We start from the raw sequence: 15,510 nt of genomic DNA, 5'->3' as shown, positions 1-15,510 counted from the left end.
AAGCTTTAAAAGAAGACGTTATCTGCAAAGCTGTACTGCTGTAACATTCAAAAATATTTCTGAGATTTAATGTCACATAACTTCTCATAAGCAGTCATAGAAAAACAGGCATGGAAAAAAATCGTGTTTGCCTTGGTAAGTAGAAGAGGAAACAAGGAAAAATAATTGAAGAAAAACTTAAAAGCCCATCTGAAGAAACAGAACTATGGTAACTCTTGCCAATAATTTTTCAAGTGAAAAAATCACTGCATTTTAAGCATTTTTGCACTACTGTTAGCAGGAAGAGTCAATGATTTATTCATTCTTCTTCCTTTAAGAGATGGAGGCTCTTTAATAAGAGCAAGTCTCCAAAGCAAGTCTCTGAAATTAAGCATCTAATTCAACACTTAGCTGTTTAAATCTAGCCCTGGGATGTAGTTATTAAAACTGAACACTTTAATTGATGTAATGGAATTTGTGTGGCTAATGACAAAACTGTATTTTTATCACATCGAATCTTACATTAGTGGAACCGAGGTGAGGAACCCAGAGTGTATTTAAAAACAGTATCCTCGAGTAGACCTGGCTTAAGGGCTTCAAACAGCCAGAGAAACTCAGCCCTTTTGCAGCAGATATGCTTTAAGTGCTATATTTACTCCCATAGATCCATACAAAAATACACTTTTTATGAATATAGACAGAAATGCACACCAACGTGCTTCTGAGTCCAAAAGCATGCAGCAGGGGGATGCTTACTGCCAACTGAAGTGTGGTGTTTTCTTCACAGTAGTATAAGAAGGATGTTGTATGAGATGCTTTGGATTAACCGATCTTGTTTCCTTTATATTGTTCTGCCATTTTCATCAGGCTCAAATTTGGAAATGTAAAAGATACAATTATTCTGTTTTGTAACTAGCTAGACTACTTATCCTCAGAGTACTCAGCCTCCTGACCTGGAAGTCTGAGATAAGGAGCAGAAGAAACCCCCTTGTTTAGGGGCATCTCCCTGAACTTGTTTGCAGTTCATGTGGAAACTGTTAAGAGACCTACTGCTCCACCTGGACTGTCACGAGCCCATGGGGCCAGACCGGAGCTGGTGGATGCAATTGCTGGGCTGCTTTCCATCATCTATCAGTGGTCTTGGTCATCTGAGAGGTCCCGGATGACTGGAGACTTGCTAATGTGATGTCCATCTATAAGAAGGGTTGTAAGGAGGAACCAGGGAGCTACAGGCCTGTCAGCCTGACCTTGGTGCCAGGAAAGGTGACGGAACAGGTCATCTTGAATGCATCACGCACTGTATGCGGGACTACTGGGGGATCAGACACAGCCAGAATGGGTTCTTGAAAGGCAAGTCCTGCCTGACCAACTTCGTCTCCTTCTACGACCAGGTGACCCACATGGTGGATGAGGTAAACACTGTTCATGTAATCTACCCAGATTTCAGCAAGACCTTTGACATGGTCTCCCATGGTAATCTCCTGGAGAAGCTGGCAGCCCATGGCTTAGACAGGTACACTCTTTGCTGGGTTAAAAACTGGCTGGATGGCTGGGCCCAAAGGGTGGTGGTGAACAGAGTGAAATTTAGCTAGTGCCCGGCCACCAGTGGTGTTTCCCAGGGGTTGGTGTTGGGGCCCATCCTCTTCAATATCTTTACTGATGATTTGGATGAGGGAATTGAGTGCACCCGCAGTAAGTTTGAAGACAACACCAAGTTGGGGGTAAGTGTCAATCTGCCGAAGGTAGGAAGACCCTGCAGAAAGACCTGGACAGGTTGGATTGATGGGCAGAGGCAGATGGGATGAGGTTCAACATGGCTAAGTGCCAGGTCCTGCACTTCAGCCACAACAACCCCATGCAGCGCTACAGGCTTGCGGCAGAGTAGATCAAAAGCTGTGCAGAGGAAAAGGATCTGGGGGTGTTAGTCGATGCTCACCTGAACATGAGCTGGCAGTTTGCTCAGATGGCCAAGAAGGCCAACGGCATCCTGTCTTGTATCAGGAATAGTGTAGCCAGGAGGACCGGGGAGGTGATTGTCCCCCTGTACTCTGCTCTGGTGAGGTCACACCTCAAGTACTGTGCTCAGTTTGGGGTTCCTCAGTACAAGAAGGACATCAAGGTCTTGGGGCATGTCCAGAGAAGGGCTATGAAGCTGGTGAAGGGCCTGGAACACAAGTCCTGTGAGGAGTGGCTGAGGGAACTGGGGTTGTTTAGTCTGGAGAAGAGGAGGCTCAGGGGAGACCTTATTGCTCTCTACAGCTGCCTGAAAGGAAGGTGTGGGGTGCGGGGGGTCAGCCTCTTCTCACAGGTAACTAGCAATAGGACTAGAGGGAATGGCTTCAAATTACGCCAGGGGAGTTTTACATTAGAAATGAGGGGACATTTCTTCTCAGAAGGAGTAGTCAGGCACTACTTCCCTGGTTGCCTAGGGAAGAGGTGGAGTCACTATCCCTGGGGGTGTTCAAGGAAAGGTTGGATGTGGTGCTTAGGGACAAGGTTTAGTGGGTGACATTGGTAGTAGGAGGATGGTTGGACCAGATGATCTTGGAGGTCTTTTCCAACCTTAATGATTCTAGGATTCTAGGATTCTGTGTGTTCTGGTACTCTCACTGTGCCTGTCATAGCTGTGCATCCCTGACTTAGATCGCTGCAATGATTGTTGCGAGAATATATTGTACATTTGAAAAAACTGTAGTCAGCCAGAGAGGTACAGAGTCTGTACCTACTTTTCATGTGTTTACTTTTCAGATTCACTCAAGCATGGCTAAGTAGCAGCTAACCAACTGGCTTAAAAGACCAAAAGCGTGGTATTCAAGCTCTTGGAAATGCTCTCAGGTTTATTAGAGTTTCAAAGTAGGTTCATACATTGAGAAATAACTCTTTAGATGCCAGTGCCTGAAAACTGGGCTCATTATAGTATGGGTTTTTATAAAAATGGTAGAAGTTTGCTCTACTATCATAGTTGTATCCTAGGTGTCAAAAAGAGGAAGTAATGGATGTAGATTCCTAATTCATTCAGATGCCTCTCAAGACACTGTTGGCTCCGGATGGGGTGATGCACAAAGAGAAAGCTGTCTGAGTTACAGACAGAGCAGGTCAATGCTGAGTTCTGTTAATCAGTTCTACCTGTCATTCCTGGTATCCAATGCAATTCAAAATTCAATGTAGGAAATAACAACTATTTAAGATGCCACAGTGAAGCCAGCAGTTCCTCTGGAATCCAGTTCGTGGTTTTTTTTTTTTTATTATTTTTTTTTCCAAAGCAATTGTTGTAACTTTAGGTTTTGTTACATTAACGATTTGAAACAGTTAATTGTCAAAATGTCTGTGGTGAACATAAAGGCAAAAGTATTTCCACTTCAAAAACGTCACAAACAAAAATCCATAAAATTAACTTCTCCCTTAAATTAAACATTATTTATGTTGAACATGTTTTTGTTTACATGCATTATCAGCCTTCTGAAGCTTTCCCGTATGTTAGCAGCTTATTATGTACACCTGACTACACAAACTAAGAATAATTGATTACACCTAGCTAACAAATAGAGTTCATCTTTGTGTTTTTGTAATGTTTGGTTAGATGAAACAGGTTTATGCAGCTGTCAGGAAAGCATAAATCTTTGTAACAGACAATCAAGCAGACAGCTAGAAATGAAGACTTAAGGGTGAAATTAAATTAAAAACAAATAAAGAAAAGTGAACTTTTTGAAGAGAAATAAAAGAATCATAAATGCAGACCTTTAGGAGTCAAGGAAAGGACTTTACAAGTTACACTATACATAAAATTAATAAAAAATATGCTGATTTAGAAATGAGCATTAGCGCTAATCATGGGATCATGAATATTGCATTTTATAAACTACAAAAATATGCTATATATTTATTAATAACAAACAGGTTAAAATAAAATGGTCAATAACAGCTGTTTAATTTTTGTTTCCTTATCCTGTGTGAACCTCTGTTTCCTTGCCGCAGTTTCATCCCAAAGCACTCCTCTAAAACAGAAAAAAAATTACTTGTGGTTCAGATTTTCTTTACACATTTAAGGGACTAAGAAGCACAAAGTCCATTAACTCTTAATGGTGCTTCTGCATCTAAATCATGCAGGCAATTTTAAAACTATCTAATAATGAAGCATTAATTAGTTTAGGGGTATGCATGCAGTCTGGAAGTGAATGAATAAAAAAGGAGCAGAGAAAATGGATGATGGACAGAATTTAGGCACCCATTCTGGAATGTAAGAGGAATTTGTAAGAACACTGATTGCTTTTTATGATCATTAGGAACAGCTCTAGTTATGCTGTCCAAGATCAGAACAAAAAGAATCAGCTTCCTGGTGAAAATAATTGGCTCCCAGGGTCAAGGAGGATCCTGTTTCTCAAAATGTCTGTGGACAGAGATACACAATAAAGAGGTTCTGTAAGTTAGGTAGAGTGCTAATTTCTTTTGAAGCATAATGTATTTGTTACCATGGATGTCAGGGATGCCAACAGCTGATGCCCTCAGGCAAAGTGTTCTGTGCTGAAGCCGTCTATTAATGAATCAATAAGACAAAGAAATGGGATCTTCAAAAAAACAAAATCCTTGAAGGATGGCTCAAACTGAATAAATAATAATAATAAATAATAATAACAACAGCAATACAGGTTTAACCAGACGGCAAAATTAGCCCGGTGCCTGAAACTGGGTGCTGAGAACTTGCTCTCTACCTTCAGTCCCCAGATTTTCAAGCCCTAGCTACAGGGATATTCTTCAAAGGAGATGAGGAGCTATATTATTATTCCTTGTAAAATACAAATGGAAAACTGTTTATTGCTGGTCTGTTGCTGGATTGTGTTAAAAATTAGTAATTCACCCATGCTGTCCAAAGAGCAGGCCAACTAGTGCAGAATTTGGGTTTGTGAAACAGGAAATTCATCAAGTCAGCATGAAAATACAACTTTGGGTTGGAGGGGGACATTAGTGCAAGTGAGGGAGAAAGACTGTACTACAAACTAATCCTGTATTTCTCTCCAAGCAGGCTCCCTTTTTCAAGTCTACTGATTTCACCACTGTCAGAGCGGGAGGACACATGGGCAAACTGGACCTTGTTAATTTATAAAACTTATTAAGACTTTATTTATGAGGACTTCAGTTTTGTACCTGTTATTTAACTTCCCACCACTGATTGTAAGTAATCATGAAACATAAACCCAAGCCAAAGCCCTGGTGCTGCTGAAAACAGTAGGGTTGTTACTTCTGACTTTTACAACTAAGGTTTCCACTCTTTGTCTAAGGACAGCCATCAGTTACTGTATAAACATCTGAAATACACAGCTAACAGCACTAATATTTTCTTACCGAGAGGTGGTCCATGTGTTATAAGAATATCTATCCCATCTGGAATAAGGTTCCATTTCTCTAATAGCGCTTGGCCTCGTGGAAGATTAAAGCCCCAGCCATAAAACCAAGGTTGCCTGCCAAGAGAGGAGGAGAATGTCTTCAGTGCTACTTCCATGTATTGGTTATCTAATTAAAATATTGACTTCCTAGTAGCCTGGAATTTGAAGACACAAATAGCATTCATTTTCTTCTTTCTGTGCACAGTAAAGCCCTCTTTCCATAAAACCAGTGTTACTTAACTACTGTGGAAAATCAGTGCAGTCTCCCTATGAGTTTCAGTAGGCAGCACAGAACAAAATATTCATACAGTTACTCTAACCAGGTGAATAGTAACTCTCACAAGACCTAGGTACCAAGACGTCTACTTGAATTAGCATGCTGGACTCCTGTGGTATCTAGAACACCTGCCACAGATAGCCAGGTGTGGATATGTGTTCCACATTGCCTCACATTGTGTTTGGCCCATAGCCTACTGTCATTTGGGCAAGGGCAGACCCTGGCACAGCTACAGAGCCCACTCAAAAGCTGGAGACATCACCTATGCTGGTTTGTTTCTCCAGTGGGAAGCATCCCATCAGAAAAAAAAGAACGCTTCTTCTTTTCCTACATATAATTTTCTTCTGTTCTCTGGTGTGTTGAGTTGCTTTTAAATAAGACTTTACATATTCAGGATTTCTTATCAGATGGGCATTTATATTTTTAAAAACATACTTATAGACTGGCTCATTGTGGAGCAGTGGGATTGTAACACTGCCAATCAGAACACAATTTATCCGTATCTTGCTATCCTGTTGATTAAAAGAATGTGTTTCACAGCAATTATATCACAGTGGTAAATTATGTTTTGCTGACTATGCTCTAATTCTCAGCCATAAAATTGAAAGGTTAGTTTTAGGTTGGAATTTTTTAATAATTTTTTTGACTGACTTGTTCTGGGCATGTCCATACTTGAGGAACAACAAACAGGCTGCTGTGATTTAATAAGGTTTATGATAATTGCAGCCTTAGTGTTTATAAATACATACACATCAACCAGACTTCCCTTTGAGATGTTACTTTGTTAAAGAAAGATTTACACTCCCTCACTGCATCAAAAGACAGAAAGAAATCTTTTAAACAAATTCTCTGAACATCATGTATGGCAAAGACAAAAATAACAACATTAACATAGTAACATCATTACATCATGTATGGCAAAGACAAAAGAAAATACCCATAAAGCTATTAATCATCTTGTTCCATTACTGATTCTTGACTAACGTTTCAAAAATTAGCACATCTGCAATATTCATGATGATATATTTTCTACTTTTCCTTTTAGAATGCTGCAAAGCACGTCTCCTGAAAACAGCTTAAAAATACAGAGCTTGTGAAAATATAAAGGGATGTGGCTTACCCGGGAGAAGAAAATTCTGGTAAAGGGAAAAAGAGAAGGGGGCTTTGCAAATGTTTCCTTTTTCTAGAGACGACAAAAGCCTCAAGCTTTCTAGAGAGGTGTCTGAAGGCTTTCTGTGTTCACAGCTAGGAGACAGCTCATCTCCTAGCTCCTCATCACACAATGCCCTGCATAACCAGGTGTCCAGAAAAAAAAAAAAAAAAGTGAAGCTTCGCACATCTGCCACTGGGACCAGAAATATATCTCTGCCTCCAGAAGCTGTGACGAGTGAGGTGAAGCTGTGTGAAGATGAGATGCTAACAGCATGAAGCAGAAATGTTGTTTTGAGTCAGGTGGCTCAGACCAAGGCAGCTGGCTGAGAAAAAGACCTAGCCCTTCACCAGCTTCTGCCTTCACATTTTACACCACATGTATCTGGTTAGGTGTTCATCATCCAGGCTTTCCTCCCAGGAGGAACAGCAGCTGGCTCGCAGGTACATGACTTCTCCCTTTCCTACTGCTGAGGCAATTACTCATGGTCTGTTCACTGGCTTATTTTGCAGTCAGCTGCTCACAACTTTGGTTTGTAATTCTGTCATACAGACCAAACCCCAGTCTGATCAGAGATCTTTATGTTCCGCTCACCACTGACAGGAATATTTTTCTCTCACAGACACACTGTGAAAATAAAGCAAACAAGTCTGTAAGGTGCTCAGATGTCACAGAAGTGGCAGGCTTTATAGAAACATACAGGGGTTAGGCTTTTTCCAGATTCCCCACCCCTGTCTTGGGATCGCACTACAAACCTTGTGTGCCAAGCAGCTTCCTTCACCAACATGAAAACACTCAACTACTTGGCAAAGAGTATTTAGGTCCAGAGCAAGTTTTCCAGGAGGAAAATCTCACTGACAGAAAATATTTACAAGGGCAAACAGGACACAAACAAAGCATCAGTCAGTGCAGTAAATCCTGCTTCGGCTGTTGAAAGCCACTGAGAGACGCAGGGAATGCAGCCCAGTGCTCCCACCCGCTGCCCAGGTCAGGATGGTCCCCAGGGCCTCAGTGAGATAGAAGGTCAGGATCTGTCCCACCACCCACTGGCACGCGAGGCACAGCAGAACCAGCTGCAGGCAGGCTGCTCCCCTGGAAGAAGCCAAGGGGAAAGAACAATATTTGCCAAAGAAGAAAAGGTCAAAAACCTACCAAGCCATTATTTTAAGCACACAATGAAGCATTTATAAGGAGATGTAATTGTGAATAGGTTGCATCAGCAGTCAGTTTAATCCTGTTGAAACCCGAAAGACCACGAATTGCACATGCAAACGTGAGAGCCTCTGCCTGCCTCTCCTAGGCCTAGCCTGTATGTTTCCACTTGTTAAAAGCCTGTTTCCCCTTATGAATAGGCATGATCTGCTTATTAAGACCTGCAGCATTTTCCCCTGTCTCTGCCTCCCTTTGTGCCTGTAGCTCGTGCCCGCCTGAGCTGCAGGCTGGTAAGTTATGCATGCTGGAGCTGTTCTTTTGTGAAGGGGAAATGTTCGAACTCGCCTGATTTGCCATAATGCTGTCTTTTGTGACAATCCCAAGATTGAAAGAAATGGTTGGAGCATTTCTGACAAAAATATGAAGTCCCAGGAAGGATTCAGAGGGGGATGGTAGTGTGCTTTACATTTAAGAGGGAAGAAAAATCATGCACTTCAGTGCCCTCACCCCCAAAGCAAAACAAGCTTCATATGCATGCACTGATTTTATAAAACCCCAAGTCCCTTCTTCAGAAAATTTATCGCAAAAGTTTCTGGGTAGGAAAAAATAAATCTTCTCTAATAACCACTAACAAGTCTGCAATCTGGATGTCATGCATATACAACTTGGTCTAAAATTTCCATTTATGATGAAACCTGAAAATAAAGTTGAAGTCTTAATATCAAGCACAGAATTTCTGGATCTCTTTATTAGTGCTTGCTCAGGAAATGTGTAATGTTTATATAGATATATAGATGTTATAGATTTATAGATGTTTATATAGATGTTTCAATAATAGTTTGCATTTTAGGAAGAAAATGCTATAGTATGTTCTAAAAGAGAAAATCTGCTATTAAAAAAAAAAAAGAAAATTATTTGGCAATTAGAGATATACATCATGAATGTATTTCACCTCTGAAGTGAAGCACTCATAGAAATGTACTTTGATTTAGATCTTATATTCTTAAAGGGAACAGTGTGGATCTCTCCATTTACTCTGAAATTCAACAGTATTATTATTATAAGAATAATGATTGTCTACATATAAGACTCTAGGGGGAAAATACATCAGAAATGAATTTGTTTACATCACAATTAACCTTATGTTAAAAACATATGAACAAGTTTTGCAGGTCAAATAATGCACCATTCAAAAAGGGCTCAATTATCAGAATTTGTGCTAGCAATCGGATGTTGCTTTATGTACTGAATTTCTATCTTTCTGTTCTAAAGTAACCATTGGAATAATTTTCTTACAGAATGATAGTTGCTATGACAACCATAGCAAATTTTCCTTTTCTGAAACAGATGTCTCATTTAGTTGAAAATTAGAATGTGAAAAACCCATGGGAAAAATTAATTCAAACTTTAACAGAACACTGACTACAATGTAATCTCTTATAGGTTAACCCCTTAACATCTTTCTGCACTCTTGTAGTAACCTTCTCATAAATTCTAATTAAACCAGTTCAACCTCCTATGAATGACTTTCTCAGCCATCATTAGTGCTTTAGTTGTTTTTGAAAGGAGCATTTCTGTTACAATAATAACAGAAAAAAAGTCATAAGAAAAAAAAAGTGGTCAAACATATTACTTCCTTAATTATTTATTAGTTTCTCTTCTTTTATTCAGCTACTCCTGGAAAGAGTAACTGTCTAGTCCAAGAATTCTTTTGTCATTTAAATGGGGCATAACTTGGTTTTACATACCATTTACTGTAAAGGGCAGTGATGCACTACACAGACTTGACCTGTAATTTATGTGAACATCGAAGGTTTTCAATTTTCAGACCACTGGTATATATCTTACTCTGCTCAGCAAACGTACAAGGGGACCCAAAAAAGGATACTTGACTGGGGAAAACTATCAATGTGCATGTTTTTTTCTATTACACTCAATGAGAGGGTGAAGTCTAAATCATTACCTTGGCTTTATTTAAACATTGTAACTTAAAGAATGGATTTCTTCCTCTCTGTACATTTATCTGCTCCACAGGAACCTCCATGGTACTCTGCCATCAGCTACAAATGAACCCAACAGGCAGTCACTGGGCAGTTACAAAAACATTCCCACCACAGCACTGCCTTAGTGCTCACACGGTGCAAGCTACCCAAGAAACTTCAGGACTGCCAGATTTACAGCAGCAGCTTCATCTGGGTTGTCTGGTTGTTTTAGACAAATCCTGCCACCAGTAGGCACGCAATTACTCTTGTTGACTTCAAGGGATAACTCCCTTACAGAGTGCAATATCCACAGGGAGCTATGGGTGGTAACAGTTATTAGCGTATCAAAGGGATCAGTGGGTAACATCTTGTGTGCACTTGAAGAACAAAAAATATACAACTAGAATACAATCATTATATCTCCTCTTTTCCGTAAAGCTTCCTACATAAATCTTTTCTGCAGCTGAAAGGCAAATTCTCTCACTAGAATTCCTCTGCTTACAAAATAAATTTCAATGGTTCATGAAGACATGCAACTTGTTCCCGTCTTTCCTCCACAACAATTGTCATTTTTCTCCTATAGGAAAATAAGCAGAGAGTGGCCTATGACTGTAAAGAAGCTCACTAGGAAAAGAATGGAACAAATACTCTCATTTCTGCTCCCTTTCCCTACAATTGTAGAGACACACATCAATCTAATTTTTCCTGCTCTTCATTTATTAGTTACAGTTCAATGAACAAAGGTATACAATAACGTGTACCTTCCTTGTCTGCCTGGTGTTCACATCCTTCAGGTGGTCATCAACCAATCTCTTTAAGTACCTTTCTAGCCTATTCTAAGTAGCTATCTCCAGTTCACTGAGCATTTTTACAGATTTTTACTCGGTTTTCTCATTTTCTCTCCAGGTAAAGAATCATAAAAGTATGCCTTTTTGTTTGATTGTTTTTGTTGTTGTTGTTGTTGTTTGTTTTGTTTTGTTTTGTTTTGTGTCATCAGTTGTTTCTACATCTAAAGTAGGTATGAAATAACAATGTTCTATCTTTTTTTCTTTGCTGCAAGAGGACAGCCCAAAATAGGCAGGGACCGAAGGAACAAGGTAGGGTGCTGTTTGTAGGCTTTGAACAAGTGTTCATCGCTTTGGCATCAAAGCATATTAACAGCATAACTGAGATGTAAAGAAGAACATGTTTCAGAAGTTGTGAGGAGACATATTATGACCAGATACCATGTGAGAGAGACAAGGGTGGTACATTATTTACAGAAGTGGCATACAGCAGTGTACAGAAAGGATTAAATTACGCAAAAACAAAAACAAAAACAAAACAAAACAAAACAAAAACCCTGAAGATTCACCTATTCATAATATTGGAAGCCAAGTGTTTTAATGAAAGCCAAGGCCTCATACTTAAATCAATTAAATGCACCTTATAGTTAATCTCATAGATGATTATCCTCTGGGACACACAGCCACGAAGTACAGCTCAGCAGGTGAAAGTCAGAAGTGGCAGGGAGAGGAACTAAGCTAAGAACTTCAGCTAAGACAATAAAAGGCTTGCACAGCATTACCTAGGGAGTCTGTAGTGAACACCAAATTGAATTTGGATCCTCCATCAGTCTACCGGCCACAAGAAGTACATTTCTTCCATGGGAAAGTTTACTGTGTTTTGTTTTGTTTTTTATTTTGTTGTTGTTGTTTTTTGTTTGTTTGTTTTGTCTTACTTGCTTTGCATCCAAGGTTGTAATTCTCAGAACTCTGAATCAAATTAAATTACTGTTTTCACAAAAGGAAAGGAGTATATAAATCAGAATGTGACCCTTTGTCAGTAATTATTTCTTTTGCAATTTGAGTTACATATGAAACCATGCATCTTTTGTTTAGTAAAGGATTTCATACATCACTGATTGGAAAGAAGAAAGAATGAGCTGTGACTAATAGGAACTGATCATTTTTAAACATTAATTTGTTATAAAACAATGAAAAATAAAATGAAATCCATTTTTATCTTCATAACAAGAACACAGAAGATAACAGGTAAGGAGAAAAAATAATGAAATACTGAATTTAAAACATGCCAACACCAAATGCAAATAGTTTATTTCATTCTGCTGGGAACCAAATAATAATGTCCCATCTGATTTTTTTTTAAATAATAAAATAAACTTCACAAAAAACCTTTAAAGCTCATTTGGAATAATTGGATATGAGATTCAATGCTGAGGGGACAGATGTAGAACTGTATGGACATTCAGTATTACGGATTTAATGCAGGGCTCATGTGTTTAGCTCCTGGTATCTCAGAGTCTGTTCCCTCAGTTTTCCCAACATGAAAAATATATGTACAGGTAGGTTATCCAGACTATATTTCAAATACTGGTAACTGTTAAGTCACAGTGAGAAGAAGGACTTAAGAGGGAGTAAGGGGATTGAACAGCCTCTATCCACAGTACAGTCACCATCTCCTTTTAAATGCAAAACTTGCCACAAATATAACACTCAGTATGGAAAAATAATTCAAGTCTCATCCGTGCATGGCGTCTCTACAATTTTTCACTATCAGATGACCAGACAGCTAAAGAAACATATTCTTCTTCTGCACGTCTGGCTAGTTGGGGTTTACTGCAGTACTTTAAGACTGCGCAGAAGTCAGCTGAGGAAACGGAATATCCCTCCAAAGAGAGACACTTGGGGTGTGGGGTTTTTTTTGTTGTTTGTTTTTTTACAATGAAGCTCCTGGAGGGACTCTCTTAGATGAAACATGAATAAAATACGTAGGATGCACAGGTGCACTGAGAATTGATAAAAAAGGCCCTCACAGCAGCCACTTCTCAGTTTAGTAACTCACCAGGTTTACATTCTTTTCTCAAAATACCAGGACTAATTAGGCCATATGGACTAACTGTCTGCCAGTTCTTTCTTTGTTTTCCTTCTTTTTTTTTTTTTTTTTAAAAAAAAAGAAAAATCAAAGACGTTTTGAGTTAAGCAAGCATGAAAATGCTTCCAAAACAATTAAATTAATACACCACATGCATATATACACATAAAGTATATTATTAACATTTTCAAATGAAGATATTTCTTGTTTTAACAGCACATACTGATACTTCATATGGCCTGTTTCTACCTGAAGTGAACAACATACAAGCAATCCTAAAATCCAAATTAATGTTTTCCTGCAGTCCTAAATTCACCCCACACCAGAGTGGTGGAAAGCAACTGCTGCAATGTAACTTTCTATGCCTACATCTTAAACACATAGATGTTCATTCAGCTAGCCAGGAATTCTGAGATAGCCCTATAAAAATAATATACTTACCTGATGTAAATTATACCATTAGAAATACGAGACACACACAGGTGTAGCCCTCCATTTTAATATTGGTTCAAATTTGCTTTTTTACTAGGGATGAAATCCTCGTATTAATTCATGTTAAATTATGTCAATTTATAAAATACAATTATGAACGACAAATCCAAAGGAAGTGTTCTGATTTGTGAACAAGTTCTGAGTGTTGTGAACAGCTCCTCAAGTGATAGATTACTGCTTTTTTCCCCTTAAATTCTGGCCAGAAAAAAAGAGAAAAAAATGGAGATAACCATGTTACAATTAGACCTTGTGATGGTGGCTCTGTTTACAGTTCTTCACTTCCTTAGAGCAGGATGTAAAGTCACGATCTACTTCTCAACGTAGCAATGCACCTATTTTGAAAAAAACTATGGAAAACACATACATACAAGCATCTGTGAAGTAGAGAGGCTGATTCTCACCAGCATAAACGGTTTAAAGCTGGTGGAGCTCTGCCAGTTTACTCCAGCTGAGAATCAGCTCCATGTAGATCCGCTCCAAACTAGATAGCTATTTGTGTTTCTCCTGGAACATCGCCAAAGGGCTCATCAAAGTACCCAACTGTGTTTACATCTTTGAAACATCCTGAAACCGCTGCTGTCTGAGACTACAGTCCAGACCACAGATATAGTTTGCAGTCCTTTTGTTGAAGTGGGAAAAAAAAAAAAAAGGCACCAAAAAAAACACTTTAAACTTTAAAATCTGCTCTGTCTCATAAAATTAAACTTTTAAGGAAATGTGAAAAATAAACAAAAAACTGCTGTGGGGGATTGCTATTTCACTCTTGTGGTTTATGAACTGCAGGAAAGTGTAGCCAATTCCCTATAGTGAGATTACAGGTTTCTTCTTCTATAGGTCTTAAATTAAAAACCAGCTGAATACAAAGTGAGCTAGTTTACTGGATCAGAAAATTCAATTATTTCTGCTAAGTAACTGAATGTGAACTACTTCAATACTACTTCTAATAATATACAACTAATAATTATCACCCAAGAAAGAACCTTTTTTCTACCAACCTAATTAAACTGAAGCAATATATTTTTTGACTGCTCTCAAATTTAAATAAAGCTAGAAACATTTGCAACAAAACAAGCAAATGCAAATCTCCAGTCATATGCAGAAATATAAAGCCACACCATTTATTCAGACATTACAAGAAAAAGCACTTATGCTGAAATGTGATGGGAAATAAACATAACTGCTGATCCATATTTAGCAGACATACACAGAAATACACATGCACACATAGCATCATGTCCTCCTGCACTCCGGTACAGATGCAGTGGAGGAACACAACTGCAAAGTGGATGCAAAGGATCTTTGCATTCAGTAACTGACTAAGCTCACTCTGTGAGAGGTCACTGTGAAACATCTTAGAGAACTGATTCATATCCAACATGTATGTGTAAGCAGTACACAACAGTGTTTGACTTACTGTTTTTTTCTTTCTTTGACTATTCAGAGATTAAATTGTTCCAAACTCCTCAGCCCTGGGCAATGTTTGGGAGAAGTCTTTTTTGAGAGAAAACATTTTCTGGAACATTTGTTAACAGGGAAAAAAATAATGAATATTCTAAATTGCTGTCACTTGAAAAAAAAATCTCATGGGAAACGGAGAAGTAAAAGTTCTCAGGAGTACACAACAGCTAGAATTTATCACGTTGGCCTGCCTTTGATTATATTTATGAGCTACGATACATGTAGTCAGATTTACACTTTCATTCACTCACATAACCTAGTGCAGAGTTTAATTATCACAGAATCACAGAATTTCTAGGTTGGAAGAAACCTCAAGATCATCGAGTCCAACCTCTGACCTAACACTAACAAGTCCTCCACTAAACCATATCCCTAAGCTCTACACCTAAACGTCTTTTAAAGACCCCCAGGGATGGTGACTCCACCACTTCCCTGGGCAGCCTGTTCCAACGTCTAACAACCCTCTCAGTAAAGAAGTTCTTCCTAACATCCAACCTAAAGCTCCCCTGGCGCAACTTTAGCCCTTTCCCCCTCGTCCTGTCACCAGGCACGTGGGAGAACAGACCAACCCCCACCTCGCTACAGCCTCCTTTAATGTACTTATAAAGAACGATAAGGTCACCTCTGAGCCTCCTCTTCTCCAGGCTGAACAAGCCCAGCTCCCTCAGCCGCTCCTCGTAGGACTTGTTCTCCAGACCCCTCACCAGCTTGGTCGCCCTTCTCTGGACTCGCTCAAGCACCTCGATGTCCTTCTTGTAGCGAGGG

General features: G+C 39.1%; 1 protein-coding gene across 7 annotated transcripts in view; it reads right to left on the bottom strand.

Moving 5' to 3' along the window:
* The window catches only part of MPPED1 (metallophosphoesterase domain containing 1), a 71,868-nt gene that overhangs the window by 10,456 nt on the left and 45,902 nt on the right, over window positions 1-15,510 (bottom strand). For 6 of the 7 annotated variants that reach the window (XM_068656861.1, XM_068656843.1, XM_068656887.1 and 3 more), the window contains one exon: window positions 5,320-5,435. In XM_068656861.1, coding sequence (XP_068512962.1) covers window positions 5,320-5,435 — 116 coding nt within the window. Of the gene's footprint in view, window positions 1-10; window positions 3,975-5,319; window positions 5,436-15,510 lie in introns of those variants that run through there. The other variant, XM_068656897.1, reaches the window with a different exon arrangement.

Source organism: Anas acuta, chromosome 1 (assembly GCF_963932015.1).
Source record: "Anas acuta chromosome 1, bAnaAcu1.1, whole genome shotgun sequence".
In the NCBI taxonomy this organism is placed as follows: domain Eukaryota; kingdom Metazoa; phylum Chordata; class Aves; order Anseriformes; family Anatidae; genus Anas; species Anas acuta.
This window is presented reverse-complemented; position numbering and strand designations above follow the sequence as displayed.